A 14,984-nucleotide genomic window follows, 5' to 3' on the forward strand; every position below is an offset into this window, starting at 1 on the left:
GCTGTGTCCAGAGTTTAGCACTGAGGCGTTAAATAAAATCTCATTAACCCACCACTCCCTCCACCTATGACCAAAACTTACCTTAATCCCCCATTTAAATGCAAGCCCAGCTTGGCAAAGATTGCCCCTAGGCCATTTGGATTAAACTTAAACGTTGTTTATTTCTATTCAACCTTATAATAACTAAATTGTAGTTTCTGTTTGGTGTGGTTGTTGTTGTTGTTGGCATTGTTGTTATTTGATACGGAATTTTTGTACAATTATGATTACAAAGGCATTTATTGTACACCAATTTAAGATGAGATCGTAGTTTGACCTAGCTAATGACGCCGCTGAAACCGAGGCTGACGATGATGATGACGAGAAAGCATACATGCTTGAATACAGTGTCTTATCTTTTTCGGCTACAATTGAATTCTCGGTAATATCGTTGTGTGTTATCTCTCCACCGTTGATATCGTCCCCACCATTGGCTAAATCATCATTGGCCCCATATCTATCCGACTCAGTTGAGTAATTGGGAAATTCAACTGAAATTTAAAAATTACTTTGTGGCCACTAAGAAAACTTAAAAATCTTAATCTGACATACCTTCACCACCGGTAGCAAAACGTAATATTTTGCTGCTATCACTCCAGCCAAAATGATTGCGAGCCAACACCACCACTTGATAAATACTGGCGGGATACAGACCATATAAGGTATAAGTTGTTGTGTAAATGGGCCCTTGAAGATAAAAAAAAAACAGATAAATTAAAAAGAGATTAATTGCTTTAATAAAAACGATATTAATTAAGAGGCAAACAGCAAAAGAGGGATAGAGAGAAGGAGAATGAGAGGGAGAGGGAGAGGGAGAGAGAAAACTTGTGAGCCTCTTTCTTTCACCACTTCACACAAGAACGGTATGAATTAAGCTGCTAGGTGAAGTAGGGAGGGATAGAGAGAAGGAGAGTGAGAGGGAGAGAGAAAAAATGTGAGCCTCTTTCTTTCACCACTTCACACAAGAACGGTATGATTTAAGCTGCTAGGTGAAGTAGAGAGAGAAACAAAACTTGTGAGCTTCTCTCTCTTTCTCTCAACACCTTTTCAAGGTTAGATGAGCATTGATAACGATTTGAAGGTGAGCATCAAAAATAAAATTCATAAGATAGACATTTCAACACCAATGAATGAATACCCAACTCTCTTGTGAATGATTATACAGTATTGTGAATTACAGCAGTCTCAAGCCAGCTGTTACAATACTTAGGTATAAGAAGCTAATAATCACATTGTTTTATTAGTTTAAAATTAAAAAAAAAGTAAGAGGTCAACTTGACCTAAATTAACAACATTCTCTTTTCTCGTTTTCTATATTTTGCTAAATCAGCTGTTGAAAAGAATAAAAATCAAAAAGTAGTGAAGTGGCTGGGCAACAAAGCAACTGCATTAAACTAATATGCAGATATACGAAAGGTCGTCGCTGAAGCACGGCTGAGACAGAACACGCTCTATACCAGTAGGCAAAAAAATCACTTTCTGTCCTAATAGAAAGGAGCAAGAAAGAAAAATGGGAAGAATTAAGAGAAGATAAACTGAAACCCTTGGGGCCTCGGACACAAAAATGTTATGAGACAAATTTGGCACACGGAGGCCAACAGCAATGATGGACGGAAGAATAATGGCAAATATAGTCCACACATTCTTTCCCCGTCACCACTGCAGAGAAGATGAAGTTCATGAAGAGCCCACCGACAACATAAGCCAATTTACGAAAGAGCAGGTAAGGAATGCAACCGCTACCTACTAAACAGAAAAGCCCCCGGTCCAGATGGAATACCGGCCGAGGTCATTAGGTTGATAGCGGAAAACAGACCGGGAATTTTTCTAGGAAATTTTAACCGGTGCCTATTTGAAGAGATTTTTCCAGAGTTATGGAAAAAACAAAAGCGAAGGTGATCCCACATCCCTCATACAGGCCACTCTATATGCGGTATACGTCCGGCAAGCTTTTGGAAAGACTTATAAACCCATAGCTCCTGGACGCCATCATTGATTGAGGTGGACTCTTTATGCGACAACATGGCTTCCGGGCAGGAATGTCCACGATCGGAGCTCTAAGTAGAAGCAGCTAGGCAAAGGAACCACCACTCTAAGCAGATTGTCCTATAGACCTTAGATGGTCTGACGTCCTTCAAGCACTCAGTGAGGACTTTAAAATAACGGCATTTCTAAGAAGAATAATGAGAAGTTACTGGCATAGCAGGGCAAAACTTATCACATATCAATGAGTGCTGTCCGATTCAAGTTCAAGCACAACAATAAAGGGCCTCGGAGGGGATAACGGCCGCTGAAAATTTATTCTGATATTCTTGGCAGGATTCGAACCCATGCGTTCAGCGTCATAGCATAACAGAATATCTATCTTTAACTCTCAGGATGGAACGAGTGAACATGAGGTCAAATTAGGAGCGGCGTAGGGCTTCATGCTTGGACCGGATCTCTGGAATACCAGTTATGATGGTTATACTGCGAACAGAAATGCCAGACGGAACCTTTCTAATGGGATATGCTGAGTATATCGCTGCAGTCATCACGGCAAGAGACAGTGCAGGGTGCAAACTACGATTGATGATGCTAAGGGCAAATGGCTGGCTGGATTCCAACGGCTTGCAAACTTACGATGTAGACGAACTACGTCTTTTACTCCGTCGCTACTCCTTACGAGAAAAAATGTTCCAGTGGGAGTGGATATGCGCATCGACGACATACTGGTGCAGACCAAAGGATCGGTTAAATATCTAGGGATCCGACTGGTTACAAAGCTGACCTATACAGAGCAAATCCGGTACGCGACGAAAAAAAGGTTGGTCTCCCGAGCAGGCACAGACTTAACGAATGCTCGCAATGGCATCCTCCTCAATGGGAGCGAAATATGGTGCCAGACACTGCAGACAGAATGCAGCGCGAAATCCCTGCTCTCGATACAGAGGACCGTAGTTTTAGGGGTCATGTCATCCAACTGGACAGTTGCGAAGCCCACAGCCCTTGTGACAGACGGAATGATTCCGTTAGTTCTAAAGGCTATGAAGCGCGCTAGGCTCTACACCGCCACACCCAGAGAGGACAGAATGAGATTCAAACGGACAATACTTATTTCCACTTATTTTTGTCCCATCCCACTGTGCGTTCGAGCATTTCTTATGTCATTGCCCGGCTTTCGCGGCTAACAGACACCGGCACTTAGTTGGGCACACCATACCAGACATAAACCAACTAAAGGGCATCTAACATTTTCTATGAAAATAAAATGTTGATGAATTTTTTACAAAAATTTTACCTTACAAACAAACTATGAGCATCTTCCTTTTCCCTCTCAAGCCATATGTTTGCCTTCAGTGATATTTTTTATGTTATTACTTACCTATAGATATATCCGATGGTATGGTCAGCTCTGTCCATTCAGGCCTATTTGCTAATGTTGTAAAAGACATTGCATTTTCTAAAACAAGAAATAAAACCCATAAAATTGAAATCAATTAAAAATTTGTTTAGTTTCGAAGCGCTTACAATCCACACACACACACCCACCCTCGCACTCTCAATTCAATTAATTAAATTGAATAATGGCCACATGTGTGCCAGCTAAACAATTGCGAGATGATTGCTGGGTGGCAGATCGTTCGCTCACACTCTCATACACTAACTACTCACCAGATGGTACTTGACGGAATTTCAGTTTAAATTCAACGATTGGCGAGAAACTTTCGGTCTGCCACACCAACGTATGCGATGTGGGACTCTGCATGTCGGGACTTATTTTAAAGGTGCAGGGCATGGGACGGAATGTTAGCTCCATATAACTACTGTGAACACCGATGGTGTTCTCGGCGCGACACTCATACATGCCCATATCACTTTCGCGCACATTCTTCAGCACCAATGTGTGGCGCATACTGGCAAAGTAGCGAGTTGGACTTGAGCCATTTATGGTGGCCACTTCAGCATCTTGACGGGTGTAATAGGGTCCCATGGTGATGAGTTTGCCCGCATGAAACCAACGCACCTTGGCCAATGGTGATGATTCTACAAAGCAATCCATTAAAATACGACCCCCAACTTTGGAGTAGTAAATCTTTTGTGGTGTACGAATTTCCGGTGCAACTGCAGTGGAATGTAGTAGCAAGAAGTGTTAAGACAAGGCTATTAAATCTCCATCACTCTTAGTACGTAAATGTATTCAAAATATTAAAGCAAAATTTAAAAAGGTTGTGGAGAATATTTTGAAAAAACTATTATTAAAAATGAAAAATTTGAAACAAAACTACATTAAAATGTATAAAAAACCATTTATATGTGTATGTTTGTGTGTGTGAAAACACAAATTGCCAAATCGTGGGTAATATATGCAATAGAAAATCCGTTACTTGAAATGGAATGGGAAGGGCTCTCCCTTCCATTTGGGAGTATATATGACCAACTATAAAATGTGGGCATGTTATGTGTACAAAACTCTCCTCTGTATGAGGAGAGTTACAAACATCTTACTATTAGCTAAGTAAAGCAGAAGATCACAATTAGATACTTAATACAAGAGAGATATTGAGAGAGAGAGAGAGAGAGAGAGTATATAGTAGTATGGTGGGTTCCACAATGTCGAGGTATATGCTACACATACAAGCGAGAGTTGCATTTAGCCTCTAACGGTAGTGTTTATTACAAGAGTGGTGTAGTCATGATATGCACACTCAGTGATGCCAACTTTGTTTTCGGTCATCAAAAACCCGAAAAGTTCAAAACGGAATAAGGACGCTTTTTGCATTTGTATTTAGAGCATTTTAGGTTTTTTTTTTAAATTTAAGGTTTTTGCTGTCGCTTTTATATGTGTATGTGTGTGAGAGCGCATTTTACTGGCGTATTTGATATACATTTTTTCACAAACTTTCAATTAAGAAATAGAACATACTTCTCTTATATCAATAAGTGCAGTCCGATTAAAGTTTTAGCCAAAAGATCAGGAACCACTTTTTTCCAATTTCGAACGGCGTGCTGTTTAACGATACCTCTTCGTAGAAAAGTCTTAGATGACCCTATACATCGCTAATGAGAGCAAAACCACAACTAAATAAAGGGAAACCCACTACTGAACATTTTTTCTAAGGTTCCACCTGAGATTTGAACTAGACACCTGAGATTTGAACTAGCGCTCACGCACGACTCAGGAGAAAATCACGACCCACGAATAACTTAAGAGTCACGGGTAAACAAATATTTTCCGTGAAGCAAATAATAACTTTTTTTCCCAAGAAGAAGATGAGCTAGACCTATTGTTATGCATACCGATTTTGTTCCGATCTTTGCATAAGATTTTTGATTTGACGTCTCAATTTGTGCGTAAAATCTCATTGAACTCCGTCTAGTTGTAAATATAGCTCCCATGCATATCCTTCATCCGATATGGCCTATTAGTGATACAGCATGCTCTTGGAATTGCTTAACAGTATCAGGTAGACTCGATGGTGTAGGGTATTATATGGTCGGCTACGCCCAACTTTTGCCTTTCCTTACTGATTTTAATCTTAAGTCGTGGTTTTCTCGTGAGTCCTGATTGGTATCGTGAGTATGATTTCACTCACTCGCGCTAACGCACAAATAATTTTAATTCAATCACACTCACGTACGATGACGTGATTGGATTTGGATCTCACCCACGAATCACGCGTGACACAACTCACGACTCACATGCACATCTCTAATTTGAACTAAGCGTTCCGACGGGTCAACCAAATCAACAGCTGGAAGATCAAAGCGAAAACATTCAATGGAAACGCTCCATTATATTGCGTCAAATCGTACACTCGTTGTGATCTTCTTGGATTTTTGACTTATTCCAAGAAAAAATTAAATTGCTAAGCCAAGATTTTTCAAAAAAGCGAAGCTTTTTTACTTTTTCTTATTAAAACAAAAATTTCACCGTTTTTTAAACTTTTTACAATGTTTGTTACGCTTTTTGCTAATAAATTGTTGGCATCACTGTGCATACTATGAACGTGGTAGATATTCCGACTGTATCTTGTATATACCCTGTGTGAACTTTTTTTCGAACGTTTCTTTAAGTCAACTAGAACTAGAAGAATAAAATTTTGAGTTATAGCAGAAGCCCACATGCAGATTATAATTTGATATTAATTAAGCTCTTCACAGTTTGAAATTGGTCGGAGTAAGTATCACATAAGAGGTGAGAAAGCATGCTTTATTATCAAAGTTGGTGTGGTGGGTTGTGAAATGTCGTGGTATGTACTATATATACAGGTGAGTTTTGGGTTCCTTACTAACATTTATGCTAGTAAAGGTAGTAGATTGGGGAATATGTCTATCAGAGGAAATATTTCCAACTATATAAGCCCACATGCACATTATAATCTGATAATAATTGAGGTCTTCAAAGTTTGAGATTTGTCAGAGTGGGTATAACATAAGAGGTGAGAAAGTATGCTTTATTATCAAAGTGGGTATGGTGGGTTGTAAAATGTCGTGGTATGTACTATATATACAGGTGAGTTTTGGGTTCCTTACTAACATTATTTATGCTGGTAAAGGTAGTAGATTGGGGAATATGTCTGTCAGGGGAAATATTTCCAACTATATAAGCCGACATGCAGATTGTAATGTGATAATAATTGAGCTATTCACAGTTTGAGATTTGTCAGAGTGGGTATTACATAAGAGGTGAGAAAGTATGCTTTATTATCAAAGTGGGTATGGTGGCTTGTGAAATGTCGTGGTATGTACTATATATACAGGTGAGTTTTGGGTTTTGAAGAGCCTTACTAGCTTTTGTGCTAGTAGATTGGGGAAAATGTCTGTCAGGGCAATTTTTTTAAATATATAAAAAAAGCAAAATCAGAAAAAATTTCAGCGGTGGTTATCCCTTATTAATGCTGGCGACACATGTGAGGTATTTGCCTCAGGTACTCAGCCGTGTTAACTTTTATGCTAGAAGATTGGGGAATATGTCTGTCAGGGCAATATTTTTAAATATATAAAAAAAGCAAAATCAGAAATAATTTCAGCGGTGGTTATCCCTTTTTAATGCTCGTTCGGAATCGGTTCGCAATTAAAAGGAGGTTCATTATCCTTGAGCTAAAATTTGTGTTCAACAGCACTTATTAATATGAGAGAAGTATCCCCACCGTTCCAATAATGGAATGTTCATGGGGAAATTTGCATATGGAAGCAGCTAATGTTAGTTGTGACCAACAAGTGGAAAGGAGGTTCATAATCGTCGTCATCAAGCAGGCTACTGTGTATGTTGGATAAATCGGAGAAACTGTTGAAGGATGTAGTGTTTATTGATATTTGTCTTAAGTCTCTGAATGTCATAGTGGGTGGGAGAAACATTAGCCGGAAGTCGATTCCATAATCGAACAGTTCGAACGAAATAAGAATTCTCCCTGTAATGCATTGTCCTCTCCAAATCTAGTTTTTCTGACAAACATCCTTACATCAAGAAAAAGAAGACGAATATCGGATGAGCACACTCCATGAAAGCACCCATAGATGAGAGCCAGACAACTGACATTACGACAATGTTCAAGGGAGCCAATAGAGTTGAATACCTTACTGTCTCCAATCAACGCCATCGCTATCCTCTGTACACGGCCCAGTTGGTCCAAGCTTGATTTTAAAGCTCCAGCCCATACATGTGAGTTGTACTCCATTTTGTCCTTACGAAAGTGGTCTAGATGTTAAGAAGATTAGTAGGAGAGAAGTAATTGTTGCACCGTTTAAGGAAGCCTATGCACAGGAATGCTTCTTTCGACACTTCGAAAACAAGTTAAGCCCAGCGAAAATCACTTTCTATCTTCATGTCCAGGCCCGCGACAGGCGGGGCCACTGTAGCGCAAAGTTTAGCATGTCCGCCTATGCACAATGTTTAAAGCAAGGGCCAGAAATCGGGAACCTCACACAGTGGGATAGAATCCAAAAAAAAAAAAACTAGTAAAACAAGTAAAATGGCTTTGAGTTCGGACAGGCCGAACTGTGGATACCCACTACCTCAGTTATAAATGGAAACCACCTTTCGTCATAATCCTGTGAAAAATTCAACTAATGCCCCCATAGCAGCTATATTGAAATATGGTCCGATTTGGCCCAAATTCGGCATGGACATTAAGTGGTCTAATAAGTACAAGTCATTGTTCAATTTTGTCCTAAATTTCGGAGACATCGGACAATAATGCGCCTTTTATGGGCCCAAGACTTTAAATCGAGAGATTGGTCGGTATGGCAGCTATATCCAAATCTGGGCCATATTGAAGAAGGATATCAAGGGGCCTAACATAACCCATTGTCCCAAATTTTGACGACATCGGACAATAAATGCGCCTTTTATGGGCTCAAAACCTTTAATCGAGAGAAGGATATCGAAGGATCTAACACAAATCACTGTCCCAAATTTTGGTCGTAATCGGACAATAAATGCACCTTTTATGGACGCAACACCTTAAATCGAGAGATCGGTCTATATGGCAGTTATATCCAAATCTTGACCGATCTGGGGCAAATTGAAGTACGATATCGAGGGGCCTAACACAACCCACTGTCCTAAATTTCGGCGACATCGGACAATAAATGCGCCTTTTTTGGGCCCAAGACCTTAAATCGTGCGATCGGTCTATATGGCAGCTATATCCAAATCTGGACCGATCTGGGTCAATTTGAAGAAGGATATCGGGGAGCCTAAACCAAATCAAAATTTTGGCAAAATCGGACAAGACCTTTAATCAAGAAATCGGTCTATAGTGCAGCTATATCCAAATCTGAACCGATCGGGACCAAACTGAAGAAGGATGTCGAGTGGCCTAGGACAATTCACTGTATAAAATTTCAGCAAAATCGAGTAATAAATGTGGCTTTTATGAGCCTAAGACCTTAAATCGGCAGATCGGTCTATATGGGGGCTACATCAAGATATAGTCCGATATAGCCCATCTTCGAACTTAACCTGCCTAGGGATCAAAAAAAGAATCTGTGCAAAGTTTGAGTTGAATATCTCTTTTTTTAAAGACTGTAGCGTGATTTTGATAAAGAGACGGATAGACGTACAGACGGATGGACATGGCTAGATCGTCTTAGATTTTTACAAGGGTCAAGAATATATATACTTTATTGGGTCGGAAATGGATATTTCGATGTGTTGCAAACGAAATGACAGAATGAATATACCCCCTTTCTTCAGTGGTGGGTATAAAAATCTTGAGAATGGATAGAGATAACTGTTTGAAATATTGAAAGTTTAGAGCTGGGGTGCTCAGGGATCATATGAAACAAGTAAAAGCGTGCTAAGTTCGGCCGGGCCGAATCTTGGGAACCCACAACCATGGATTCTGGTAAAATATGCGAACTGTATCTGGTTATAGATCGAATTGGACCGTACTTGGCCCAGTTGTTGGGAGTCATAACAGAACACAATATGCAAAATTTCAACAAAATCGGATACAAATCGCCAAGTCGGATGAAAATTGAGGCTTCAGGGGCTCAAGAAGTCAAATCGGGAAATCGGTTTAGATGGGAGCTATATTAGGTTATAAATGGATTTAGACCTTAGTTAGCTCGATTTAGAACTTACTTAGCTTGGGAGTCATAACGAATTTCAGCCAAATCGGACAAAAATTGCCGCTTCCAGGGGCTCAAGAAGTCAAGTCGGAAGATCTGTTTATATGGGAACTATACTCAAATCTGAACCGATATGGCCCATTTGCAATCCCCAACGACCTACATTAATATAAGGTATCTGTGCAAAATTTTAAGCGGCTAGCTCTACGCTTTCGACCCCCATCGTGATTTCGATAGACAGACGGACGGATATGGCTATTTCGACACAGAATGTCGAGACGATCAAGAATATATATACATAATGGGGTCCTGGATCAATATTTGGAGGTGTTACAAACGTAATGACTAGACTAGCATACCCCCATCCTATGGTGATGGGTATAAAAAGGAGGCGCTGTCCACAACTCCAGTATACACCCAGCGCATGACTGCGGTTTAAACCCCCAATTTTTACCAATGGCTCTCTTCCTGGTGTATAGGGTAACAGATACCCTTCTTGTCATTTCCAAAATGTTTGATTGAAATCGGAGCGGATGAGAATATATGAAGCTGAACTGAACTCCCAATCGAAATTCATTTTGAAATATTAGTCAGGACACAATAAGCATGACACAATTTCCAGTCTAGATGGATGTATGGACCGGTGTGGCAGATGGATTTTTAAGGTTTATCCAAGTCAATGGATCAGTAGGAAAAAAGTGATGTAAACTTCTATGTGAGGGAGTCAATATCCAGACACGGATACTTTCGTAAGTACCCTACGGGAAATGTGACCCAAAATGTCACGTGATAGGTCCTCTGGTGATAAGGACCGGTCCCAGTTCTCGTCCCCTTATATGAAAAAAACCTATCACTTTTATAAGAGTTTGTCGCTCGAGCTTACGAATTGTCACCTTTCTAAAAGGATAGGTCCTGGGACAGTTCGAAAAGGATGAGTACACTTTGCAAGTATTTTTAAGGGAGATATCATTAGTTAGCAAATAAATGTAACGGATAAACACTTTTAACACTTTAAAAAAATAATTAAGAATCATAAGTTATGAAAATTGAAACTTTTCAATTCCTGTAGGATATGTCCGGTGACAGGTAACTAATTCTCCCGTTTAGTACTGGTATATTTGGGGAAATGCCTACACATTTCCAGTAGGGTACCCACACAGAATAAGGAAGTGCATCACACTTTCTTTATCTACGAAGAAGAAGAGGTGGTTGATGATGCAGAGCATCTACACCGTCTGTTGCCGTTTATGCAACTGAAGCAGATATAAGAAATAAGAGTGTAAAGCTTGACAATAAGGATGTACAAAATAGAGGATAGCTGTAGTGCTGTATGAAGTTTTGACGCGACATTAGTAATGTAGCAATTGATATATAGAGAGGACACTTGGATGAGGTGACGTTAAAGGTGCCACAAAGTCATCTGCCTCGAAATAATGCGAGAGTGATGCCGAAGTGGTTTACATATCCCGATGGCATAAGCGTAGATAGACCTCTGGAGGATGAGCATTGGCTCCTAATCTTAATTTCTTCAAAAAATCGTAACGTTATAGCCTCTATTATAGCATTGGGGGTATACTAAGTTTGTCATTCCGTCTGTAAACCCAAGAAGTTATGGGTCCAAGACCCAATTGAAAGTTGTGACATTTGAAGTCGATTCGTTCGTCCTTCGAAAGCTAACTAACTTTCAAAGCAGTAAAGCTAACCGCTCGACCACTAACCGCCCGACCGCTCGTAGGTCGGTAGGGATTGTAAATAAACCAAACGCCCGATTATACGAGGGTTGCCTCTTATATTTCAGGATTGGACAACCCTTGTGTTGCAATCTGCCAACTGACAGTTCTATAGTAAAGCTTGACATTTTTAAGGTTATACGTTCTCAGAACGCTTTGACATACGAGCGCTATTTGTGTTGTTTACAGTAACTTAAAAGAATCATCTCGCCCAAAAAATGGTTTTAAATCGTGAACATTTTCGTGCGATTATTTTTCACAACTTTCGACGTGGATTAACTCAACAACAGTGCATCGATGACTATGAAGCTCCATCAAGGAGCAGTATTTATCGATAGTATGGTGAATTCAATCGAGGTCGTTGTTCACTCCAAGACGAATTTTGTTAAGGTCGTCCAAAATCTAATAGCTCGAAATTTTACATAAATCCTTCTTATTGATGTAGGTTGGTAGGGATTGTATAAAAACCAAACACCCGATTATACGAGGGTTGCCTCTTATATTTCAGGATTGGACAACCCTTGTGTTTCAATCTGCCAACTGACAGCTCTATCGTAAGCTTGACATTTTTGAGGTTATACGTACTCAGAACGTTTTGACATACGAGCGCTATTTGTGTTGTTTACAGTAACTTAAAGATTCATCTCGCCCAAAAAATACAATTAAATCGTGAACATATTCGTGCGATTATTTTTTACAACTTGCATACATTCAATATTGCTTGAACATTTGATGGTGAAAAAAGTTCGTTCGCGTTGGATCCCACACAATTTGCCAATCGCTCAAAAAAAGGCTCGTGTCGATTGGTCGAAAGAAATGCTCCAAAAATGCGAAACAACTACATTTTTGAGCACTCAAAACATCAATTTGATGAGTCATCCGCCGTATAGTCCAGACTTGGCTCCGAATGACTTCTTTTTATCCCGTACGTAAAAAATAAAATGAGAGGTCAACGTTTTTCAACACCTGAAAAAACGGTTGATGCATTAAGAATGCATGTTTTGGAAATACCCTAATCAGAGTGGCAAAAGTGCTTCGACAATTGGTTCATACGCATGCAAAATGTATAGATCTTAATGGGGAATATTTTGAAAAACAATTAAACGACTTTCGATGATTAATATTTCTTTTTATGTTCTCTAATCCCGAAATATAAAGGGTCACCCTCGTATTTAATAAGCTTTTTGGGGAAGCAATTCATATCCACTCAGGCTCAACATTTTGCACGATGACTTCTGCTATGACCTTTAAAATTAATCCAAGTACGACTCAAATCGATTCATGACCTAATGAAGCTCCTTTATAAACCTTTAAAGTGATCCCTCGGTTTGACTTGCACCTGAAGGAAGCAATTTTTATACAAAAATTCATGAGATTTCTTGTTTTGAGCTCCCTCTATACATTTTTAGTTTCTATCTATAAAGTGAAACCGTGCAATGAACTTGACAAATGCGATCCCATTCAAACTAAACACAAAAAGAGAATTATTTAAGGACGCTCCTATTTGTAAGATTTCTCTGTTCTATTTTCAAAGTTATTTCACACACTTTTTAAATTTTGCTTTTTTTCTTGTACTTACACAAAACCAGCAATTCCACACCATCCGATATGGGTTGACCAACACCATTGCGTGCCACACATTCTATGTTGCCGGACATGTTGCGAGATTTTATTTCCACAATATGCGTTTGACGATTGCCCACCAAATAATCGATTATGGTCTCATTGTTATAGGTCCAGGTTACCGCAGGCTGGGGCACACCTTCAGTTTCGCAAATTATTTCCAAAACAGCACCCACAGGTAACTCAATCAAACCGCTGGGCGTGGCAAAAACTTTTGGTGCATACTGTACCTCTATGGCATGGGCCTGCACCGCCTTCTCCTCAGCAGTAGATAACATTTCGCAATAATAACGTCCCGTATCCTCGGTTTGTACATCCATGACCATCAAACTGCCATTGCTCAGCAAATGATAACGATTCAATAGCAACTCCTCCATGTAGGGAGCTTCCATCAGTAGGTCTTCATCCTTTAACCAGCGTACCGAACGATAGGAAGCTACACAACACAACAAATCAATTTTGAAAACACTGAATTCGCGTGAGCCATGGATGATGGATGACACCACCTTGACATTAACTTACATTTATAGCCACATGGCAGTAAGACGGTATCATTTTCATAGGTTTTCACCGTAGTAGGTACACTGTAAAAATCACGCGTATATTCCACTTCAGCTTGGGCTGTGGGCAAGGAGTTTAAATTGTGGCCCGTCACAACAAAACTTAGCCACATAAGTGGCGCTAAATTTTTCACAAACATTTTTGAGCACCCAACAAAACACAAAATCCAAAGAGAACGCACACACAAAGTTTAAGCCAATTTTCAAGTTCCGAATGTTTAATTAAATAATTGAATTGAATTTCCTAAGTAGCTTTAGGTTTTTTTTTTTCCTTTTCTTGAATTTATTCCGTGTTTATGTGACCGAGACCAGTGTTCAATTAGAACTGCTCTTCAATTTTTGACTACCATCAGTCACTCAGATCTTGATCTTGTCACTGGGATGACCATGTTCTCAAATGATCATTTCTGTCTGTCCGTCTGTCTGTTCTTTCATATCTTTTGTATGGAGTACATAGAACACACACATTGTACTTTATACAGTGAGCCCCAAAAGAAAGTACACAAAATAATGAAAATGTTGCGATCTTGGATTTTGTAGCAGAAAAATATGTGAGGAAGGAAAAATTGAGAGAGTTTAATTTTCACTAAAGAACAAATTTCTATGAAATTTTCTCTAAAGACAAAATTTCCATGAAATTTTCTCTAAAGACAAAATTTCCATGAAATTTTCTCTAAAGACAAAATTTCCATGAAATTTTCTCTAAAGACAAAATTTCCATGAAATTTTCTCTAAAGACAAAATTTCCATGAAATTTTCTCTAAAGACAAAATTTCCATGAAATTTTCTCTAAAGACAAAATTTCCATGAAATTTTCTCTAAAGACAAAATTTCCATGAAATTTTCTCTAAAGACAAAATTTCCATGAAATTTTCTCTAAAGACAAAATTTCCATGAAATTTTCTCTAAAGACAAAATTTCCATGAAATTTTCTCTAAAGACAAAATTTCCATGAAATTTTCTCTAAAGACAAAATTTCCATGAAATTTTCTCTAAAGACAAAATTTCCATGAAATTTTCTCTAAAGACAAAATTTCCATGAAATTTTCTCTAAAGACAAAATTTCCATGAAATTTTCTCTAAAGACAAAATTTCCATGAAATTTTCTCTAAAGACAAAATTTCCATGAAATTTTCTCTAAAGACAAAATTTCCATGAAATTTTCTCTAAAGACAAAATTTCCATGAAATTTTCTCCAAAAACAAAATTTCCATGAAATTTTCTCTACAGACAAAATTTCCATGAAATTTTCTCTAAAGACAAAATTTCCATGAAATTTTCTCTACAGACAAAATTTCCATGAAATTTTCTCTAAAGACAAAATTTCCATGAAATTTTCTCCAAAAACAAAATTTCCATGAAATTTTCTCTACAGACAAAATTTCCATGAAATTTTCTCTAAAGACAAAATTTCCATGAAATTTTCTCTAAAGACAAAATTTCTATGAAATTTGCTCTAAAGACAAAATTTCCA

At 38.7% G+C, this 14,984-nt stretch overlaps 1 protein-coding gene across 1 annotated transcript; it reads right to left on the bottom strand.

Annotated features, from left to right (window-relative positions):
- Positions 1 to 141: 141 nt before the first annotated feature.
- Positions 142 to 13,857, bottom strand: LOC106083427 (immunoglobulin superfamily member 10). Its single transcript, XM_013246419.2, has 6 exons — positions 13,473 to 13,857; positions 12,907 to 13,386; positions 3,694 to 4,143; positions 3,404 to 3,481; positions 592 to 726; positions 142 to 530 (listed from the first exon to the last, which is right to left on the bottom strand). Exons 1-6 carry the CDS (start codon positions 13,648 to 13,650, stop codon positions 235 to 237), a joined length of 1,617 nt encoding a protein of 538 aa, XP_013101873.2. The 5' UTR covers positions 13,651 to 13,857; the 3' UTR covers positions 142 to 234.
- Positions 13,858 to 14,984: the final 1,127 nt, after the last annotated feature.

This window comes from Stomoxys calcitrans, chromosome 5 (genome assembly GCF_963082655.1).
Source record: "Stomoxys calcitrans chromosome 5, idStoCalc2.1, whole genome shotgun sequence".
NCBI classification, from domain to species: domain Eukaryota; kingdom Metazoa; phylum Arthropoda; class Insecta; order Diptera; family Muscidae; genus Stomoxys; species Stomoxys calcitrans.